Raw genomic sequence first — 13,888 nt, forward strand, 5'->3', positions numbered from 1 at the left:
GAATACACACTGCATACCAGCAACAAAGGAATATTTTCTTTCCTCTCCTTGGTTAGACAAATTCACGAATCGGGGTCCTTGAGTATGAGGGAAACCTGCCTTTGCTTTTCTGGCCCTCCTCTAATCCTCATTCATAGGCCACTAAAATGATGCAACCAGTGAAATTTCTAACAAAATTGTCTGGTAGAGATGCGTAAATACTTGAGGAGCAAAGAAATTTCTGTGTTTTAGGGGCAAACAGGAAAAGACAGACTTTTCTTGTACACCTTTCCTGTCAGTCTCTGTATCTTCACATTCTTTTTAGACAAAAATTTCCCTTTGTAAAATAGTCCCATTTTACAAGAAAATGGAAGGTAATTAAAGTCAAATAAAAAAAAATCAACCCAAGGAATGAAAACTGTTGTGAACAATTCTGAGCCTGAGGATGTGGGGAGCACGTTTTCCTCAAGCGACTTTCCCTGTACAGTGGATTTCAACAGCTGGTTAAGACTTAGTCATAAACGCTTTTACATTGTTTTGCCTAAAAATCATGAGAAGCTCCTGCATTTCATGCTCTAGTGGACTAGTGGATCATAGTCCTGGGTCTATAGCTGGGGAATTTAGAGGAAGACCCAGATTTCACTCTGGGGTCTCTGTTTCTCCGCTGTTGAGATGTGAGGACAACAAAAATTACTAGTTGGGTTTTAATGTGACCTGGCTTACTAGCCAGAGAGGGTTTTGGATTCCAGAAAACAAAACAAAACAAAAAACCCAAAAAACAAACAAACAAACAAACAAACAAAAAAACAATATAGATCCCCTGAAGATCTCCTAGCTAGACTGTGAGCTTGCCACAAGCCTAGGTGTCTTATATTTCTGTCACTTGCTTCAACCGAGGAGACCTTGGGTGTTCCTCCGCCGGCTCCCGCGGCTTTGCCTACTTTGTGGCTTGAGTTTGAGTAGTCAACAGACCAAAGGCTCAGCCTCCACCCCCAGGTGCGCAGAGGGGAGGACCCCAGGCGTCTAGGGGCTGAGGGCGGGTGAACTGCGGTGACTGCCTTTTTCAGGAGTCAGTCCTGAGCAGGCTGCGTCCGGGTGCACCACCGTCCTCCAGGCTCTCCTTTCTCTCAGAGGTGGCCGGGGGGCGGATTGACGTGGCGGCGCCCGTCCAGGCCCCGGTGCGGATTCCCGAGGCTGGGGGAGGTGGTGTGAAGAGGGAGGGGAAGAAGGAGGAGCCTGAGGGACTGAAGAAGGCAGGCAGAGGAGGAGCCGCCAGAGGAGACATAGGGCGGGCAGAGTTGCTGAGAGCAGAGGTGGAGCTCGCGAGGGAAATGGAGGAGGAGCTGCGAGGGAGAGGGACAGAAGGGAGAGGCGGGGCAAGGGGCAGGGGAGGGGGAAGCCGAGTCCTAGGGCAGAGGAGGAGCCTAGGAGGGAGATTGAAAGAGGAGCAGCAAGAAGGGGCGGAGCGAGCCTGGAGGGGGCGGGGTGTCGGATCACCCCGCCCTCCCGTCCGGACTGTGTTGAGCGAAGATGGCCGGACCGGCCTCTGGAGTGGAGGAGCCACTGATAGCGGTGGCTATAGCTCTGGTTTTGGGACTGTGACTTCGCGCGCGGCAGTGACCTGGGCCATCCCAGCACAGAGGACAGCGCAACTAGCGGCTCACGAACCCTGTTGGGCGCCGGTGCGCAGGCGCCCAGTAGAGGATGCGCCGGGTGCACCGGGTGGCTCCCCGCAGCCGCCCCCGCGTCCCGGGCGCCCGGCCTTAGTGCTGGCGGAGGAGGCGGCGCGCGCGGGGCGGCTGGGCGGCGGCGGGGCCCGAGCCGTCATGCCGTGGTTGAGCGGTGGCCGGCGGCGACGGCGGGGGCAGTCGCGGGAGGCCCAGCGGGAGCCACCACCTCAGGCTCAGCCCCAGCGGGAGCCGCCACAGCCGGCGCCTCCTGCCGTAGTCTCCGCACCCTCAGTGCCCTCGGTGCCGCCACAGCCACGGGCCCATGAGATCGCTGAGCTGCCGCTGCCTGAAGGCTGGGAGGAGGCACGCGACTATGATGGTCGCGTCTTCTACATCGACCACAACACGCGCCAAACGTCATGGATTGATCCCCGAGACCGGTAAGTGGACCACTGGGTACCGTGGAACTGGGCTAGGGTGTCACCACAGAAGATGTGCTGGCAATATGTCCAGCCCAGCATGGGATAACCAGGAATGATCTGGGTATCCCTGTCCCTGGGACCCCCGGGTCAGGATGGGTGCTGAGATGGGGATCAGGGCGTCTCCATTCCCAGGATTGGAGCTTTTCTGTGAGCCCCTCTGTCCTGGCTGTGTTGTAGCGATTCCAACCTTTGGGCCCAGAGAGAGAGGATGGACTACAGGAGGCCCCTAGGTCTGGGAGAAGTCCTGTATCACTGGTGTTGAGGTGAGGCTTTGAGCTTCCCCACCGCACATTCCTAGTCCTTGTACTCTGGTTGAGGATGGAGGCAACCGCTCTGGAGTCTTTACAAGGAGAAACTCCTATCTCCTCCAGGCCCCTAGTCGCAGGGCGGACACTGAGTCGATTCCCTCATGTCACCCGCTGTACACGGCCTGGAATCTGGGCCCCTGGAATTTCCTTTCTGGATTCTGACAGATGGCCCTCTTCCTTTTTCTGTGGTGGCCTCGCCCATCCATACCCTGGGCCTTTAGCTACCCACCACCCCAGCTTTGGCAGGACAGGGATTCCCAGCCCCTGGCAGATGTGAGATACACTGTCACCTTGGATCACGAATATGTGCACAAGTTTTAAGAATGAGGGAATGAGTTCCTTGCTTGGAGGGTTCAGCCTGGTTTTCATCCAAAGCCTGGTGCCAGACAGGCATTAAAAGTATTCCCAACCCTTCTGGAGTTAGGAGAGGCTGTTCCTAAACTTTTTTTTTTTTTTTTTTTTTTTTGGTGCTCTAGTGCCTTTAAAATCAAGTGGGTTAAAATTTTGTTTGAAATAACCTTGTGTATTGTGGCCAGAATGGGATATGATTAGTCCCATATGCTTTTGAAATAAGTGAAAAACAAGAGTTGAATTTAAGTTTCCTTTTTGTGCATCATATGCACAGGGCATAAAGTTGTCCAGTTCATGTAAATAAATCCGATCAAGTAAAAACATTGTTCTAAAAGCACTACCAGATTCCATTTAATTAATGTCATATAGTCATGTTTCTCCTGGTTGCTTTCAGTCAACTACTTTTGGAGAGGTGTGTGGTGTAGTGTGTGTGTGTGTGTGTAAATGGGAATTCTGTTGAAACCAAGTGTTTCCACTGGTTATCTGATATCTTGTCCTTTCTGGAGCAAGTTCTCTCCACCCTGGCCTGATTGCCAAAAAGGAAATACTGTAGGTTTCCTAGTGATTTCAAGACTTGAAAAGGCTGGTGTTGTGACATTGTGCCTGTTTCCTCCCACCTACACAGGAAAGGCAGCTTGCATGGCACTGTCGTTTTAAAATAAACTTTTGAGGAGGGAAACTACTAATTTTTTTTTGAAGATTTCTATGAGTTTAGCTAGGGCAAAACAAATCTAAACAATCATGGTTCCTGAACATTCCCTCTAACCTTTGCAGACCTCTGGACACAAATAGAAACCTACATAAATCCTGTCTCAGCTTTATGGGTTCAAAAAATGCATATTTTGAAAATCAGGTGACATCATTTTAACCAAATGTGAGAGCCACGTCTATTTGGTGAAGGCTTGAATGGTTTTGAAATTGGTGGATCTTCTTGAAATGTGATGCTCTTTCTTGTTGGACATCTGTTAAAATCCTAAACAGCTAAAAAATGAACCAATTAAAATAGCATTTAAAGCAGGGCTTGGTAGAACATGTCTGTAATCCTTTAGGAGGCTGAGTCAGGAGGATCAAGGGTTTGAGTCAAATCTGTGCTGCATTGCAAGACTTGGTCTCAAAAAAAAGATGTTTTGCTTAGAAAAGGATATGACCTTCTGCATAAGAGTAATATAACAGTTGTGGCTATCCTGCAGAAGAGATTTATAATAAAGTACATAAGTGTAAACATTTTCTTTTAATGTTATAGCCAGCAACGTAGGTCCATAGGTCTCATAGGAATCATATTTTAGGATCTTCACCTATGTAGGTTTCTCTTACCACAAATCTGTTTTGCTCCTGAATAACAGTTTTTACTCATTTCAGACATAACTTAGGTTTCAGGGTTTTCAGAGTCCCCTTTCTAAGTGCTAAGTGATGATTGAATGAACAAAAGTGGCTGTTTCACATTTTTTATAAAGTAAAAACACGTGTGTACTTTTCGGAGACACTGTTTTTATAGTGAGTGAAAATTCAGCTGGGGACAGCTTTCTGAACTTCAGCTCCCATAATACCTTGCACAAAATATGTATGGAATGTTCAGCAAGCCACAAACATTTCAGTGGAGCCTGCTGAAGGGTGTGCTAGTCATTCTTCCTCTTTGAAAACACAAGGTTGCCAATTTTTATAGGTGACTAGAATCCTTTAAGGTTGTAATTAACTTTTATTATATAGACAAGACTGCATATCAGCACTGTGTTTTTTCCATGTACATCTGACATATTGTGAATCTTGTTTCATTCAGAGGACTAGAAAATGGTGTTCAAGAAATTTGCATCATATAGCTTTCAAAAAAATTACAGAAGAGACAAAAAATGAAAAGCATTTTAAAGAAAATAAAAGTATGGAGAAATAAATGAATGTGCAAGGTTAGATGAAAATTGTTATTGACTTTGAGCATTATTTCATATCTAATTATTAAAATCCATAATAGCATGAAGTATACTATTGTAAACAACAACAACAACAAAAATAAGTGCCAGAGGATGTAAACAAAATCTATTGTAGAATGTTAAAGTAATTCTATTCATTGTTTAATAACATTAGATTTTCAGTTCAACATATTGGTGAATTATTATACCTCCAATTCTTAAAGTCATAATGAAGAGCATATGCTTCTTGTATGGGAATATCTTTATGGATGTGGCCACGCATGTCCATGAAAAAAAAAAAGTCTCTATTTTATTAACAGAACCTTTTAGTTCAACTGTGAACCACCCAGAGTTTAAATTCATTATTTTTATAGATTGATACTGTTCATATGATTTCCATAATCATTTTAATGTATCCATAAATAATGTTGTGAAACTATTTTGCTATTTTTATGGTATGAAGTTTACTTTTTTAAGTCATGTGTGGTTTACATATGTTCTGCATATATTATCTTAGCATACAATGACCACCTGATAAAAAATTATTTCTTACAGAAAATGACTACAAATCTTATACTTAGAAAATATAGAACAATTTTTTTTTAACAATTTAGTGCCTTTAACAGTTGTGTGTGTATGTGGTTCCGGTATGGTTCTCTTGAATTACACTATTCAAGGATCCAGTCATTGAATCTGGGACATTTTAATTCTTGTAGCCTAGTGGTGTTATACAGTGCTGGAATGAAGAACAATGGGCAAAATTACATTTGAGAGCCACAAGATAGTGGTTAAAGGTGCCTGATGCCAAACCTGATGACTTCAGCTACTTATCCAGGACTCATGTGGTAGAAGAAGAGAACTGGCTCCTAAAAGTTTTCCTCTGACTTCCACGTGCATACTCTTGCATGTTCCCCTTCCAAACTGAAAATAAATCTCTGTGAAATCATATTTGAGATCAGAGCTGAATGTAAATAATGCTGTACTGCTACTATTATGTCATAGCATGAGAGTTGAGGACCATTTGTTCACTAGATGGGATTTGACCTGGTACTACATGTAAGAATTCTGTGGTATAGTAAAAGTTATCTGAGAAGGCATTTTCTTTGCGCATTAAAAGGATACATGAAATTTATTATATGCCCAAGACATGGGAGTATTTAACTGCAAGCTTTTGCCTTAAGGAGAAAGCAGTACTTGGCTCTGGTATTTGCTTAAGCTGGAGCCTTCTGCATCAGAGCCAGATAACACTGCTACCTTCTTGGAACCACTATTCAGTATTAATTAATAGGAGCTTGACTATATTTACCTCACAGAGTCTATTTCTGGGTTATGTGAACTGTCTAAGTTGAGCTTCCCTATAAACAACTTAATGATTTTTCCATTTTTCATTCTTTAAGATTATAGATAGTGTTTGTATGAACACGGGGAGTTTTTGGCTTTAAAAGCCATCAGGGGTCAGACCCTGGAAAGAATCTTTCTTTTGTATCCATTTAGATGTCAGCTACCACTTTTCACTCTAATATCTTTCTTTTTCTCCCCCCCTCCTTTTTTTTCTCCCAGAAAAGTAAATGGAAAAGTCATTGATTTCCAAAAATAGCTCTCGGATGTTTAGAAATCTCCAAGTTTCATTCTCTTTCCTTTCACTCTGATTTGGGAAGTGGAAATAGTGTGTATCATAGTCTTTGGTAGGTTTACTTTAGGAAACTGTGGGTAAAGTGACATGACAGGGTCATTTGGTAAACCTGAGGTAGGCCTTTTGGCCTCTTGCCCAAGGCTTTCTACTGATGTGTTCTGCCCTTCCAATATATTCAATAAAATTAACCTGATGGAATAAAAGTAAAAGTAAATCCTGTAGAGCTCAGTTGTCTCCTTTTAAATCTAGTATAGCGAATATTTTTGAAGATTCTTGACTTTATGCTGGGACTGTATGTGGAAACTTTTTTAAAAATAGGAGGTAGATAAAAAAACATGAAACAAACAAAGATGATAAAGGTCATGGGACATGCGATGATTAATTCAGTTACTTAGGTGAAAATAACTTATAAGAAAAGGAGGGAGAGTTCTTTTTTTTAAAAAAAAATATATATATACAATTTATTTTATATATTTTATTGAGAATTTTATGCATGTATATAACATGTTTTGGCCAGATCTATCCCTGTTCCTTCTCTTCTAATTCCTCCCCATTTTCTTCACCACTTTTCCCCATTCAATTTCATTCATTTTCACTTTTTTAAAAAAGTCACTAAATCCCCTCAGTGCTGCCAATATTTGCATGTGTGTAGGATGATTATCTGCTCGGGCATGGGTAGTCTTTCAGGGATTTTTAATCTCAGAAGAAAACATATTTTTCTCTACAGCCATCAATTGCCAGCAGGGGTGAGACTTCATAAGGCCCTCCTTTATCCATGCCACTATTTTGGCTTACTTGATCATGTTCAAGTCCTAAGCATGCAGTCACAGCTGCTGTGAATTAAGGTGTGCAAAGGCCCTGCAGCCCTGTCGTGTCTAGCAGTCTCTTATTCTCTGTATATTAACCAGTTTTAGGTCTCTGTACTAATTGTCATCTATTGCAAAAGCAAGTGTCTCTGATGAGGGATGAGAGATCTCTTGATCTATATGTATATAAATAAGAGCTTAGGGGAGAGTTTAATACTGTGTCATTTTAGCAGAATAATAGTATTAGGTTCTTCCCTAGGGGCTATGATCTAGAAAGTCATAGGTTTTTTTTTTGTTTTTTTTTTTTTTTTTTTTTGAGGGGGGGAAGGTTCAGTCTTGTGGAAAGGGCTTTAAATACAATCAGACAGTGGTTGGTTACTCCCATAACATACCATTCTGCATACCTTGCAGAGTTTATAGTTGAAGCCAGAAAACTAGTAGCGGGCCATAGGAGGGAATTCAGGGGAAGGGTATTAAACACAAGTCCTATGAAAGGAAGAAAGGAACGTGTGGAACAAGAATGATTAAATGCAGTGGGGGATGGCAGGGTAGGATCGGGGGGGGAGAATGGTGAGTCTTTAATAATAAAGACTTTTGGAAACCTACTACTGTAGAAACTTCTTGAAACACTTAGACATACGTATATAAAAAGAGTTTAAAGGAGTTACCTTTTAATGGAAGTTGAGGGGCCAAGGCCTCTCCCAGACGTCATAGACTAGGAAACAAAAAGTCTAGTGTTAGGTATGGGTCACCATTTTTTGAGTTGTAGGCCAGAGGGTTTCCAGAACACCCCCCCCAAAAAAAATCTCAGACTAATGCCATTGCTCTTGGTTCCCCTCAAGAACTTCATTATAAGAAAAATCATTATGAATTTGGGTCACGGTATGTGGAGAAATCAAACTGGCACTCACCTCTTTTCCACTACTGGAAGGAGAAAAGTATTCAACAGTTTTACCCTGCTAGGAGAGCTCTCTTGAACATAGCATGGTTTGTATCCTTGTCCATCAATGTCTTGAAGTAAGATGTTCAAGTTCTTATAGAATTAAAATAAAATTCTTATAGAATTAAAATAAAGTTCTTATAGAATTTAAATTAAGAGGTGCATGAGAAAAGAACTGGAGATGAGGAAGTGCTGAGCATGTTTCAAACAAGTGAGAGAATGAATTGATATGACTAGCCCAGCCGTTGTATGTGAAGTGCTGAAGACTTGGGCCAGGCAATTCCTAGCTGAGATTGCCACAGTCTTAGGGCCAGAAAAGCTAGGAACATCTTGTTCAAAACTCCTCTCTTCACACTTGAGAGCCCAGCCAAGTGGTATGTTCTGCCCATATTTAAAAGGGCATGGGCTCTCCTGACCCTTGACCCATTGCTTTTTTTTCTTTTTCCTAGCATGCAACTCAACCACCTAGGCAACACCCATTTAAAGTATTCTCCCTCTGTTCATTCAGTTGTTCATTTGTTCAGTGAGGTATGTTGCACAGCTTCTCTCTTCGGTAGTTTTTCCAACGTTCTGGACTCTAGTTGTTGCACTCATGTCCTTTTCATTAAGACTTCATCATGCAGTAAGGTTTCTCTCCATTGGGATTCCATACCTTTTTCTCCACTGCTAGACACAGATCTCATGAGGACCTTGTCAGTGTCAGGCAAGCACCCTATCATTCAGTCAAACCCTAGCCCCTAGCTCTATGATAGACATATGTTAAGTATGTGTCATGTGCCAAACATTTGCATGTGTGTTTCATCCGAAGCCCCTCATAGCTACATGAGGTATAGATGGACATATAATTAAACTGAGGCAACTATGAGGTTGATTCAGGATCCTTCCCACAGCCAATGAAAAACAGTATACTTGACCCTCTCCTGAGTAGCCTAAATTTTCTGGCCTTTGCACTGTGCTTGGCCGACTGGCTATTTTATCTTACCTTCATTGTTATTTGATGTTTATTCCCCTCTGAGGTATCATGACCCCTTAAAGAAAGATATATTAATGTCTCATTCCCTGTTAATAAGTTACCTTCCATGGCAAGATGAACTTTGCAGATATGATTAAGTTAAGGATTCTGTGATAGGGAGATGATACTGCCTTATCTGAATGGGCCCAAAACCACCATGAGGCTTGATGGAGGGAGCAGAAAGATGAGCGTGAGGGAGAAGTGAGGATATGACAATGGTAGCAGAGATTGAAGACATATGACTATGAATCAAGAAATGCAAACAGCCTTTAGAAACTGGAAAAAGCAAATAGAAGGATGTTTTCCTGGAGCTTGAGGAAAGGACTTCAGACCTCTAGACATCTTGATTTTAACACAGTGACACTGATGCTAAACCTGTGAGATGTAATTCTCTGTGTTGTTTAAAGCCCCTTGGTTTTTGGCAGTTTGTCACAGCATCAATAGATATAACTACGATACTCCCACTATCGTTTCCCCGGGAGAATGGAAGTAGCCTGGTCAGCTTGTTTTTGAAAAGAGCCTCCTGTATGTTACATGCCAACAAAACAGGTGCTATGTATTTTCCACCATTTTCTTGCTGTTCTGTTCTAGGATTCCCCTTTCTTGGGACTCCAGTTTAGAGTCTTATTTTGAGGCTTAGATATACTACATTATAGCCTCTGTGCTGGGCTGATCAAGTAGGGATTGTGATCAAGTTGTATATCTGACAGTAATGGAAGATTAGAGACTATTGGAGGTTTTTCTCAGGTGATGATGGGTCTGCACTAGAGACGTCTGAGGTACTAGGGATAGAAAGGGTAAGACTTTTGTTGGAGAATATGGGAGGAAAACGAGAAGTACAAAGGATTTTGGTAATGCCTTAAGGTATAACCAGTGAAATGATCAGGGATCTCCAACTTCTTGCTACAATCTTCAGAGAAGCCGAGGCAGTGCTGACCAAGACGAAGGACTTCTTTTAGCCATTCTTGGAAGCCTTTATTCCTACCATTTTGTATATTCAATAACATAGTTACAAGAGGAAAGCCTGTAGGCGCATTCAAATGACTGTACAGCTGATGGTAGGGTCCTCAAAGATATCCACACCATGAAAGTGTTACTAGAACAGGGTTTCTCTGTCTTGGTATTTGGGAGCAGACAGTTGTTTATAGGTTGAAGCACAGATAATTAGCATTAGCCCAGGCCTCTGTTTACTAGATCTAGATGCTGGTAATGATCCTCTCCCAAACTCAAGTTCTGGTGATCTGGTTTTCAGATATTATCACATGCCTTTAGCAGGAAGGCGATATTCCTTGGTTATCATGCTTTGGTGACTGTATTTTGATTCAAGCAGGATAGCTAGTATGTAGTGGTACTGTATGTAAGTATATAGGACCATTGAGGACTGATTGGTTTCTGTATTTCCATGAATAACAAAAGTTATTCATAAGCATCTGAAAATCCTTGATCCAGCACATGAAACTTTGGGAATATATATTAGTCTGCATTCTGAGGGTAATCTCAACTGATATGTATTTATGGTATATACATATATACAGGGCACAAAGGAAAATGCATTTATTCACACTTCATTGTTTGTAGTTACTTGGAGCTGAGATGATTCCCTATATTGAGTGTGAGTGAGCATGCATGTACACCTATGTGTAGTATCAGCTGCCTAAGATGCTCCAAGCCACTGAGTCCCTTCTTCAGTGCAAAAAAAAAAAAAAAAGAAAAAAGAAAAAAATTAAAAAACAAAAACAAAAACAAACAAAACAAAACAAAACAGCAGCAAGGGGGTTGCTTCTGCCCAGGTCTGGAAGTGCAGAGCAAGCACATACATCTCCAAAGGCTGCTTATGGGGCTGTAGGATTCCCAGTGTTTTTTGTCTGGAAAATGCTCTATTTTTTAAATGGAAGGGTTTCAGGGAAAGAGTGGGAAGGAGATGAGAAGAATGTTGATGCTGAGAACGAGGAGTTCAGCCAGGCTGTCTGTGCTGCCCCCAGATGGCTAGCTGTCAGTGTTGGTGGGTAGGCCACTGCACACACAAGACATCCTGAGCATCTCCTAAGTAGCAGCCTCATTCCCAACAGGTGAGAGAACTTCTACCTAGAGCTTATCAGCGTATGTAACCTTATGGCTCTTTCTATCCGTTGAAACTCTGTTTCTCAGAGTGTGGTGTTGACTCCTTTGACCTTTCAAAATAATTAGTCCATCTATTGCTTAGTTTTAAAACTGAAATTTAATTCATATCATATACTATAAAATAACCTCTTTTAAAGGAGTACAACTTATTGGATTTGGTATATTCATGAGGTTGGTTATCAACCATCACCTCTATCTAATTCTTGTTACCCTTCCCCAGATAAACAACATGTCCTTTAGCAGTCGTTTCCCGTTTCCTCCAAAGCCAGTCAACATCTAGTCAGTTTTCCATGTGTATCATCTTATATATGTCTTACGGGATTGCCCTGTTTAATTCTTTGTAATCCTCCTGTGGATTTTTTTTTTTTTTTTTTACAAAATGGAAAGTTAGGAAAAGGAAACCAAGCAAAAATTTATTTTTTTTATTCTCCTTTCTCTTATCCATATTTTATAATTCTGCTTTGTCTACACAGTACCTGACATATAGTAACATGTCCTCCATAATTGTTGAATGTAATCATTCATATAGGGACAAGCTTTACTAATTTGTAATCGTCATTTTACATTTCTGTATTTCATTGAGTTCTTCTCATATGTTCTAGAGTACTTAAGAGCAATTCTTACTTACAAAGGTGTCAATGCCTCTATTTTGTTAGAATGGCTTCTTATCCTGACAGATGGATGGGATCCATCTGTAGCTCTTGATAAAATCCTAGTTGCTCTTAGATACTAGGTCTCAAATGGGGAAGTTTTTGTCCTCCACAGGACATCTAACAGTATTTGGAGACATTTTGGATGCTACAATAGGAGGATGGCATGTAGTAGGTGGAGGCAAAGGAGGGTGTTAGTTATCCTACAATGAAGGAGTTAGTTCTCGTAACAAAAGTGATCCAGCCCTAAATATTAATAGTACCTGAGAGTGAACTAAGCCAGACGTTTATTACAGAATATTACAATTGACTGATACAGGATTCCATGCCACAGATTTGAGGGATGAGGCAGGAATGGTTGTAGAGAAGTCCCTCACCCACCTAAGGTGATGTAGAGGTAGATAATGTTCTATGGATTTAAGTAGCTACCATTGTGCTAGGAAGGATCTGGTTGTGAAGTTGGAGAAACTGAAAGACTATTTATTCCTCTGCTAAGGTGTATGGATAGATGAATTATACCTATGGGCTATCTACCCTCAGGACTTTTTCTCATGTAAAATTAGAACTGTCTCCTTACTTTTTAAAGTCAGTTAAACTGGAGTTTATGTGGTTTGTTTTTTTAAACCCACAAGCTCACAAAGATATATTCATTTATGTCTTCTACCCAATGTCATCCATGTCTTCTGTAGTTTTCTTTATGGTTTCCTTCCTTCCTTCCCCCCTCCGTTCCTTCCTTTCAGTTTTCTGACACCTGGTTTCTTTGGGTATCTTTGGCTGTCCTAGAACTAGTTCTGTAGACCAGGTTGGCCTCAAACTCACAGAGATCTTCCTGCTTCTACCTCCCTATTCCTGGTATTAAAGATGTGTGTCACCACAGCCCCGAATCCTCATGCTATTATTACTGGGGCCGTAGTCTGTCACTAAGTACATATCCTGATACTTATTTCTCTTTTTTAACTATTTTGACTGCCTGTAATAGCTATGATGAAGTACTGTAATTATAATGCTCCTGTATACAGTGCATTCCCTTCCTTCCTTCCTTCCTTCCTTCCTTCCTTCCTTCCTTCCTTCCTTCCTTCCTTCCTTCTTTCTGTTTTATGTTTGCCTTAGAAGGGAGTTGATGTTTCTAAATGTAAGGCAAAAAAAGGCTTTTTGGTTTATTTATTTGTTTTAACACACTTCTACTTTGGAATGTTTTAGAATTATTGAAGAGCTGTAAATTTTGGGCAGCAAAATAACCCTATTGTTATCTTCTAATATTATCATAGTAGCTTTGCTGAAACTTGGAAGCCAATCTTGATTCAGATTACTGATAGACAAACTCTAGGTATTTGGATTTCACCCATTTTTCTACCAAGATTCCTTTTCTGTGCCAATGATTTTTTTTTTGAACCAAACAGTATTGCTTTTAGGCTTCATGGATTTTGGAATCATGGAGTGAGGGACTGTGAAGGAGTGACTCTCTATTCAGATAAAGGTGGCAGCATGTGAAGCTCACAGACTTCTAAAAGCTCAAATATATTGCTCCTAAAATAATGGAGACTTAGTTTGAAATGGGCTGATTGCCCTAGAGATGCCTGCCACTTTCCCTCTTGCTGAATGAGTGTATGATCCTGTACTTAACCATCATCAGCCTAGACATATCACAAAGGATTCATTCCACAGTGAGTCAGAGAAAACTTTGTGATTTTCCAACACAGCTTGAAACAGTAGGGTATAGTCCTAAGTACACGACAATTTTCACATAAACAGGGATATCATTGTGCCAACTTAAAAACCATGATGTTTAGTGAGATAGACAAAGACAACAAATTTTATGATATGATTACTAACATATCCAGTAAATATTAATTTGTAGAGGTGGTAATTGATTAGTGATGTCTGGATCTAGAAATAAGAAGAGCCAGTGTTGGCAAAAAGGCAAGAGGCATCTTATTGAATAATGTCCTAAAATTGAAATGTGTGCTGTATAACTCAGGAAATTTACTATAGTCATGGAATTGTACACATGAAATAGGCAATGTTTATTGTA

General features: G+C 41.2%; 1 protein-coding gene across 2 annotated transcripts in view; it reads left to right on the plus strand.

Annotated features, from left to right (window-relative positions):
• Positions 1 to 1,470: 1,470 nt before the first annotated feature.
• The window catches only part of Wwc3 (WWC family member 3), a 110,064-nt gene continuing 97,646 nt past the window's right edge, over positions 1,471 to 13,888 (plus strand). The window contains exon 1 of one of the 2 annotated variants that reach the window (XM_060375562.1): positions 1,471 to 2,089. In XM_060375562.1, the coding sequence (XP_060231545.1) occupies positions 1,806 to 2,089 (284 nt within the window). In that variant the 5' untranslated portion in view covers positions 1,471 to 1,805. The remainder of the gene's footprint in view (positions 2,090 to 13,888) is intronic. The other variant, XM_060375561.1, reaches the window with a different exon arrangement.

The sequence above is a fragment of the Meriones unguiculatus genome, chromosome X, assembly GCF_030254825.1.
Source record: "Meriones unguiculatus strain TT.TT164.6M chromosome X, Bangor_MerUng_6.1, whole genome shotgun sequence".
Taxonomy (NCBI): domain Eukaryota; kingdom Metazoa; phylum Chordata; class Mammalia; order Rodentia; family Muridae; genus Meriones; species Meriones unguiculatus.